The 9,111-nt window shown below is 43.5% G+C and overlaps 1 protein-coding gene across 1 annotated transcript; it reads left to right on the top strand.

Moving 5' to 3' along the window:
• The first annotated feature begins 252 nt into the window (after positions 1 to 252).
• LOC122617586 (POU domain protein CF1A) lies at positions 253 to 4,989 on the top strand. Its single transcript, XM_043793502.1, is given in 1 exon segment — positions 253 to 4,989. A coding segment is annotated over 1 exon segment (2,151 nt). The 5' UTR covers positions 253 to 921; the 3' UTR covers positions 3,073 to 4,989.
• The last annotated feature ends 4,122 nt before the right edge of the window (positions 4,990 to 9,111 follow it).

Genomic DNA, 9,111 nt, shown 5'->3' with positions numbered 1-9,111 from the left:
ATAGAGCGCAAGTCTCCCTTCCAGTTGCTCGGTTGAGCGTCTGTCTCGCTTGCCGCACCAATGGCGGTGCTGCTCGCACCCGTGGAACGCTGGAAGGCCAGCGAACAAACTGGTTTCGCTCGCCGGGGTGTGTGTGCGTACTCGGTGCGCTTGTGTGCGTAAACGTATCTGTGTGACGTACCGCCGAGCGTCGAGAGCGCTCAACGTAGAGCTGCGGTGCGAGACATGACGTTAGTTCACTTCGATAGCTCTACGAGTCTGCACGTGAATTTTCCCTGGGCTCTCGGCTGTCTTGACTGCTCAAACAAATCTCACACAACACACAATCTCAAATCTCAATCGGCATCGAATCCGGTCAACCAACCCAGTAGAAACAACACACATTCGAAATCTCAATCTGTAACTGAAACACAGAGTTCTGCGTTCTGACCACTGAGTTCTATCGATGAGTTAAAGCGAAAAAGTCGCCAAACACAAAAAGTGCCAAGTGTTAGAAGTGCTAAATGAAATTCGAAAAAAAAAAAAATCGAAGTAAATAACCAAATAAAACGCAGTTAGCCCCACGCTAGTCAAGCTAAGCAAACGTGTTAAACCAAGCAAATTGCCGTCGGATTTTTTACTTAACCCAAAGCTGAAATAAACTTGTTGAGCGCGCTCGAGGGCCACGCCCCCCCTCACAAAAAAAAAGCTAAAACCGCCGATCCCGAGAAAAAAAGAAAATAAACGATATAGAATATTTTTGCGCCTGCCACGTTGCCCGTAAAAGACGTCAAGACGGTTGCCTCACGGTTCGAGTGGAATGAGCATAGGGACCCTGGTCTTCCTTTCGATCGATCGGTGTACAAAGTCGTTAAACTGAGCCCCAACTTGGAGCCCTACCCCGCCAGCGTGGAGGGCCTGAACAGCCCCAGAGCGGTGGGGATGGCCGCGACCTCGTACATGACGCCGCCGAGCGGTGATCTGGACATGGCCCTCGGAGGCGGTGGCTATCACACCTCGTCGCCGCGTTCGGCTGCGGATGCCGGTGAGATGAAGTACATGCAGCACCATCATCATCATCATGCTGCCGCTGCGGCAGCTGCCCACCATCAGTTGCCCTCATCGCCATCGCCCAATGGCCAGGGCAATGGAGGCGGTTTGGGACTGGGTCCCGGTTCCGGATTGGGCTCATGGAGTGCCCTGCATCCGGATCCGTGGATGCAAACGCATCATACGCACCATCTGCCCGCCGCCGCTGCCGTTGCCTCGGCCGCCGATACCGTCAAGCAGGAGATGTCGCATCTCTCGCAGCAGACGCGCATCCAACAGGGCATGGCCTCGCCCCATGCCGCCTGGCACGCCCCCCATGCGGGACACTATGCGCCCACGGGCGGATCACCGTTGCAGTACCATCATGCCATGAACGGAATGTTGCATCATCCGGCTCATGCAGCCGCAGCGGCCCATCATCAGAGTGTGGCGCCACTGCATCATGCGCTGCGCGGTGAATCGCCACAGCTGCACATACATCATCACATGGGCGGCGGCGATCGGGATGCCATAAGCGGCGGCGAGGAGGACACCCCCACGTCCGATGATCTGGAGGCCTTTGCCAAGCAGTTCAAGCAGCGCCGCATCAAGCTGGGCTTCACCCAGGCCGATGTGGGCCTGGCACTGGGCACACTCTATGGCAATGTGTTCTCGCAGACGACCATCTGCCGATTTGAGGCACTGCAGCTGAGCTTCAAGAACATGTGCAAGCTGAAGCCGCTGCTGCAGAAGTGGCTGGAGGAGGCGGACTCCACAACGGGCTCACCCACGTCCATTGACAAGATCGCCGCTCAGGGGCGTAAGCGCAAGAAACGCACCAGCATCGAGGTGAGCGTGAAGGGGGCACTGGAGCAGCATTTCCACAAGCAGCCGAAGCCGTCCGCCCAGGAGATAACCTCGCTGGCCGACTCCTTGCAGCTGGAGAAGGAGGTGGTGCGCGTGTGGTTCTGCAATCGGCGGCAGAAGGAGAAGCGCATGACGCCGCCAAATACGCTCGGCGGCGACATGATGGACGGCATGCCGCCGGGCCATATGCATCACGGTGGCTACCATCCGCATCACGATATGCACGGCAGTCCGATGGGCACACACTCCCACTCGCACAGTCCGCCGATGCTGAGTCCACAGAATATGCAATCGTCGGCGGTAGCGGCGCATCAGTTGGCGGCCCACTAGCAATCAGAAATCCAGGAGTCGAACTCAGCTGCAGCTGCGTCCACTCCTGCATCCCTCAATAGTCTAAGCCAGCAGCAACAGCAGCAGCAGCAGCAACAGCAACAGCAGCAGCAGCAGCAACACCAGCAACAGCAGCAACATCAGCAGCAGCAGCAGCACACACCGAATACGCCATCCTCCAGTGCGGGATCATCGGCTACGATGACCAGCCAGGTGATGTCGCCGCAGAGTCCGCTGGGCAGCTCCTCCGCTGGCAATCAGGCTAACAATAATAACAACAATAGCAGCACCAACAACAACAATAATAACAACAATAACAACAACAACGAGGAGCAAGTCAAACACCACCAGCAGCAACAGCAACAACAGCAGGCATCCAGCATAGCAGCCGCTGCAGCAGCCGCCATGTACATGGATCCCATGCGCTACCAGCATCCGCACCACCCGCATCCGCATCCGCACCAGCATCCGCACCTGAATCCCGCCCACCATCCGCACCTGTTCCACACGAGCGATCAGCTGCAGCACTCGCAGCAGCAGACCGTCGGCGGCACCAGCAGCAACTCCCAACTGTCACCGGGTGCCGGCAGCAACAGTGGGCTGCCACTGCAGCCGCCCAGCTCCGCCTCGCCGGCCGGATCCGCATCCTCGGTGCTCGGTGGCCATCTCAATTTGAATCCGCTGCACCAGCACCACCACTATCAGCACCACCATCACCAGCAGCACCACCACCACCAGCAGCAGCAGCAGCAGCTGCACGCCCGCCGCCTCTTCGAGTTGAGTCTGCAGTTTGGAGCGGCGGCGGCACCGGGAGCGGTACGGCACTTCAACAGCTTTGGCGGGGCGGGCGGTGCGGGTGGGGAATAGCATTCGTCGGCCGCCTGGTTCGGCTATGAGTCCTCCTAGGACTCGGCGTCGAACGGGTGGCCGCAATTCAAGCGGGAGCAGCCCTAGAATCGTACAGTCGAACTTCTCTAACGCGAACTTGGTTGGTTCGGTTCGCTTGATCGCAGAAGTAGCTATCTAAAATTTAACTAGCTATGAACATTTTTCAATACTTCGTAAGTCGAAAGAATATTTTTGGAATTTTTCTATAACTCAATTTTTTGGAAATTTCAAAATCTTAAAATCTGTTACTAAATTTAGCGACGGAAAAACATTATTTAAATCATATATGTTATTTAATGTTATTTAAATCATATATTTAAACAAAACTTTAACTATTTCGACCATTCTGAGATCCACGTTAGACAAGCTCGACTGTATGCAGATCTTTAAAGAATAGAAATAGATGAGGTCCGTCGATGAGGTTGAGAAATCATCTTTTTTACCAGTGCATTAATCTGTGTTAAACTTCAGCTTAAATAGGAGCAGGGAGTGGAGGAGATGGGGAGGCTGCCATCCACCATTTTAGTTTGTTTTAAAGTTTGAAAAACTTGCTTAAATTAAATCAAATTAACTAAATTAAAATGTAAACGAAAATTTCCTTTGTATAAAAGCGAAAGAAACACGCAATTCAAATCAAACGTGAAACCAAGTGATGTTGTTTTAACCTAAAAACTAAATGCTAAAAAATTAAACTAAATGATACAAAAACAGAAAAAAAACTAGTTAAAAGTGCGACCCAAGTGTTAAAGAAACCAAAAAAGAAAAAAAGACAAGCAAAGAAAACAAATTCCTCAGCTGCTCTCCAAAAGCAAGGTAAATGTTTCCATGCCCAAAAGTCCACAAAATATTTTTTCGTTCAACACTTTGTCGCCGTTTAGATCAAGTAAAAAAGGCTCAATAGAAATGAAGGCAGCAGCAGTAGGAGAACTCGGTGGGTTCTAGATAGGGTTTAGGTTCTTAAGCAAGCCGTGTTTATATATATTATATATATATAGCCAGTAGATTGTACTCTAAAAAATCTATAAACAAACAGAACGTAAAACAGAAATCGAAAAACGTAGAATTTAACGCGCGGCGAAGTAAGCAAAAATACGAGATGAAGGTGGATTAAGTAAAATATGAGAAAAAAAAAACCCAAAACATCTGTAAATAAAAAACTTACAGTTAAGTCATATTTTTTAGCTTTAAATGCAATTGTAGATTTTTTAATAAGCCCCCCTAAGAAAAAATCATAAAAATACAACCACAAGCGAAAAAAAAGTAAACAACATTTACAAAATATAAATTTTAATTTTTAGGCGGTAATTTTTAAAGAATAGGCACGTGAAGTTTAGTTACTTAGTACTGTACTTTCTATATAAGCAAGGAAATCGAATGGAAAACGAAAAAGAATATAGCTAAATCTTAAAATTTAAAGAAAACCAATAATAATCAAATACCACAAATGCTAAATTGTAATATATTAATTGATGTACATTAAAACAAAAGGCAAACTAAATGCTAAACAACAAACTTGAAATTATTTCAACAACAAAAATAAACGAAAATTGTGTAAAAAAATCCTCTTTGTGTTTTTTGATATACGTTTACATTTTAGTCCACCTTTTCTATTTTCTTATATACAAAACAAAAAAAAAAGGATATCGAACCTTATCTTTTGGTGTAACTTTATATTATAGAACTTAACGAAATTTTTGTTTAGTGTACTTTGTTTTTGGTATGTTGAAAACTATGCTGTAAGAGCGAGAGAAGCGAAGCCGAATATTTAAGATTAAGCCATGCCCTCAACTGTATAATAAATTATATAGACGTACATATATACAAGTATGCAACAGCAAAGTCAACAAAGCGGTGCATTTCCACCCACACACACACATCCACACCGAGGAAAACCAAGAAGAAAAAACTGAAAAGCAAAAAAAAACTCTTAAAAAACAAATAAAAAAGAATATTATTCGAAAAAAAACGCACCGTCCTTTTATTATTATTTAATTAGCGGCATCATTTATTTGCATTTCCTTTCGTCTGCTTTTGTGTTCAGAAGTTTATGAGTCGTTGGTTTTGACAGTTTTACAGGAGTTTTACGGCCACCTTTTGCAGATTCTGGTGGCGATAGGGCGTTTATATGTTTATATCGATGAAATCGCGATAATTGCGCGTATTATTAATTTCGTTTGTTTGCTTAAAGTGTTCGGAAAGCCATTAAATAATTAAGTGGGCATATTATAATGCGATTGCCTACGTCAGAGTGCGAGCAATTGGCAATTAACTAACAACACCCCTCCGCAGATCGAGTTATGCCGCTCGTTAATGAAAGTTGCCATTAAAAAGCGTGGCATTTCGTGAAATTACCCTTTTATAAGGCCTTAAGTGCTGCTGGAAGCACTTGATGGATCTCTGTTTGTGCCTGGTCAATGCACATTGGTTGAAAACGAAAAAATAAAAAACACCGACGTCAATCGACAGGCGATTAAAGTGACAATTTGCCAGATTTACGCGGTCAATTTAATTTGGAAATTTACGCAACTCACTCCGTTTGAGTTTGCAAGTGTATCACCCAAAACATCCCATGAGATATTGGGACCTCTTCTAACTTCATTTAAAGTTGTCCTTAAATTTCAAATCATTTAAGTTATTTCCAACTTATTTCACGAGCTCCGCAAATGAAAAACAAATTCATACAATATCATTAAATTCGTCTCAGTCCACCTGCACATTGCCCCCTGGCCACCTCATTGTCATCTAATGTGCCGCACGCTTTTAGCATTTAATTCATAATTTAAATGCATATTTCATTGGATGCTGATTAACAATTTTGTGCCGAAATGATATTGGTTAGTAATTCTGCATAAAAATTGCATCAGCCTGTAAATATATATCTACGTACATATAACCCGAGCCCTCACTCGCTTTTGTGTGCGAAATAAATTCGCATAATTGAAAGCCAGTTTTAGGCTTAAATATATAAACAACAACTGCCCCCAAAAACAATAACAATAACAGTAACAAACCAACAAATAATAACAATAATATATATTATACAGAAGCGCAAGTGCAATGATTTTTATTTATGCGACGGCAATAATGCCGTTTAAACAAAACAAAAATGCCCGTTGTTATTTTTATTTTTTGTTGAAATTGAACTCTCGACGCGCGTGGTTTATAATGTTTCAATAAAGCGTACGGAAAATGGAAAATAAAAATGAAAATTATATTTTCCGCACCATACTAAGGAAAAACACCCACGCGATGCGCTTCATGCACTTGAACAATATAATATCGACAGTATTATATTATCCACCCATATAATTATTCTCTATGCTCTCTTAATTATTTTCTAACAACAGCAAAAAAAAAAGAGAAATAATAGACGGCGAAATGAAATGAAATTTAATGGGGAAACAACATGGCTGCCCACAAGCCTATTTATACGTTTATCTATTGCCACCTGCCATTTTGGGGTAGTTGAACACACACACACACACAGAAATACACACACCCACACACACCCACTGGTGTAGATGAAACCTGCCCCTCGGGCTATATAAACTTGTATATGGAAAACCGAAAGGAAAGGAAAGGTTTTTAATGGTCATGTGCTAGTTGAAATGCGCTTTAAGAATTTATGGGATTTTCGGAGGATTGTCCAAGAGAAATTGGGGGAAATTCCTCACTGATTAATCATGGCTAATGGATTTGCTGTATTCAAATGTGAGGTAATGTGAGCTATTTCTATATTATTACTTATTACACATCGCACAGAAGTTGTAGAATTTCTTCAGGTGATTAATATACCTAATGGCCTATTTTAATATGCGGATATATCAGCTCCATATCATTATTTTCTCCACCGCCTAATGAAAATTATACTACCATTTTATAGTCACTGCATAGTTAAAAAGCACATTCCACATTATTCGATGATAAAGAAAAGCCACTAATCTACGAGGGCAAATTGTAGATTTCATTGGTTTTAATGTTGCCGTGCGTGCCAAGTGCGACAGCGGTGGCAACACCCCCTACACACCCTCCCCTATATATGTATATATACGAATATATATACCCCGACCATATCTATAGAAAGAAACCCCTCCTCGAGGCAAATACACCGACATTTTCATTATTATTTCGAGTGGAGTTGGCTGGTTTTTTATTATTTCGCGTGGCAAAGCAACACGCCGCCTGCTTTTGTACATTTCACTGTGTGTGCTTTTTGGGCTGCGTGCATACAACCGTGTCAATAATTACCCGTGGGACTGACACGACCAACGAGAATCATTCAAATGTTGCAAAGGCAGCAGACGCAGAAGCAGAAGCATCAGCGTTCCACTAACAATGGCTAAAAACAAAAGCCACCGTGGCGGCAGCTGAGAGACACTGAAGCTGGTAGGTGAGCCGAGCCGGCAGCAGAAGTTGGTAACGGAGAATCGGGCCACAATGGTCTCGGGCATATTGCCATTGTGGCAGCACTGCCGCAACTCCGCCAAAATGGCTGACTCTAGTCAAAGTCACCCGAGAAAGCCAACTGACGAACTGGCCGACTGACCAGCCCACAGGAGCGGACTACCTACACGTTCTGTCCGGGTTTAAAATAAATAAAATAAATAATACAAATATAACAACATTTTAAGCTTAAACTTACAATTCACAACTTAAAACTTATATTTGTTACAATCTACATCGATGATTAAAACCATATTATCATTATTGGCCATTAAATATATAATAATGTTTAACATATATGTTCAATATTAGTTTACATTTGCTATTATTTAATTCCAACTTGATAAAACATAGTTAGCCTGGTCAGCTTACTTTACCTCATGTTTATGTACGCACTAAAATTCTTAAAATCATAATTTGTTCCCAAATTATTTAAAGTTTTTTTTCAGCCCTGTAAAGCTGCAAACTTCCGCAATCCGCCCCTGTGATTGGGCCGCACTTTCTGTCGGTGTGACTTTGGCTTTTGGCTCCGGCTGGGCGACTTTTCCACTGCCATTCGGAGTGTCGGGGACTCTGTGCTCATTATCTATGCTTCCTTTGGGAATTTTCATTTTCTTTTTACGCGCTCCTCTTTTTTTTATGTTTTTTGTATTTTCAGAGTTCTGGCCGTGTGCGTTCGTGTGCGACATTTCTGCTAAGGAAAAACAAAAGAAATGAAAAGACGGATGAACAGCACTATCCGGATGGGAAGTACTACGTATTGCGTATATTAAGTTATATAGGTGTACGTGGATATTCTTGTTTCGTTCCAAATTTCGAGCCAAATCAGTGCGTTTGGTATTGTAAAAACCTTGCGCTAATTACAAAATTTATTGCCTCTTAACGGAGCCCTCGAAAACGTAAGTCAAGAGCGTTGGAAATTCTTTTTAACTACCCACAAAAAAATTAGATGTATGTGTATGGTGTGTATAATGGGTGATACTCCCACCAGCGAATTAAGCTGTGACTGTGTGTAAAGTGCAGGCGAAACAAGCCACAAATTGGGATGAGGCAGGTGAAGGTGGTGCCGGTGGTGGCGGTGGTGCTGAAGGTGGTGCTGAAGGTAGTTCTGTGGTGCGGGGGCCGCTATTGCCATTAGACACCTTCGACAGTGGAGCACCTACAGCGCTGGATCAGCAGACACCTAGACAAATAATGCGGGCACGCTATATATGGAAGATCATAGTGATAGATATAAGTAAGCTTTAGGGAACATCTAGGGGAAGCTTAAAATGTTTGGAAGAAATTGATAGATTTATTAGGTAATCTATTAGCACTGTGTGCTATCTAAACTGGTGAAAGGAAAAGTTTTAAAAGCGTTTTCGAAATGTAAGTTTTTAGTTATTTGCTTATAGAGATTAGCCCCGCAGGAATACCAAGCTAAAATGTATTCGCTAGCACTTATAGAGTTAGGTGATAATTGAAAGTGCATTAAGACAAACATTGTAAAAGTAAAACATTTATGTAAAATAAATAACAAATCTTTTCCATTCCATTTTAAGCATTGGTAATTTGCCAGCGTTTAATAATACCTAT

Source organism: Drosophila teissieri, chromosome 3L (genome assembly GCF_016746235.2).
Source record: "Drosophila teissieri strain GT53w chromosome 3L, Prin_Dtei_1.1, whole genome shotgun sequence".
NCBI classification, from domain to species: domain Eukaryota; kingdom Metazoa; phylum Arthropoda; class Insecta; order Diptera; family Drosophilidae; genus Drosophila; species Drosophila teissieri.
This window is presented reverse-complemented; position numbering and strand designations above follow the sequence as displayed.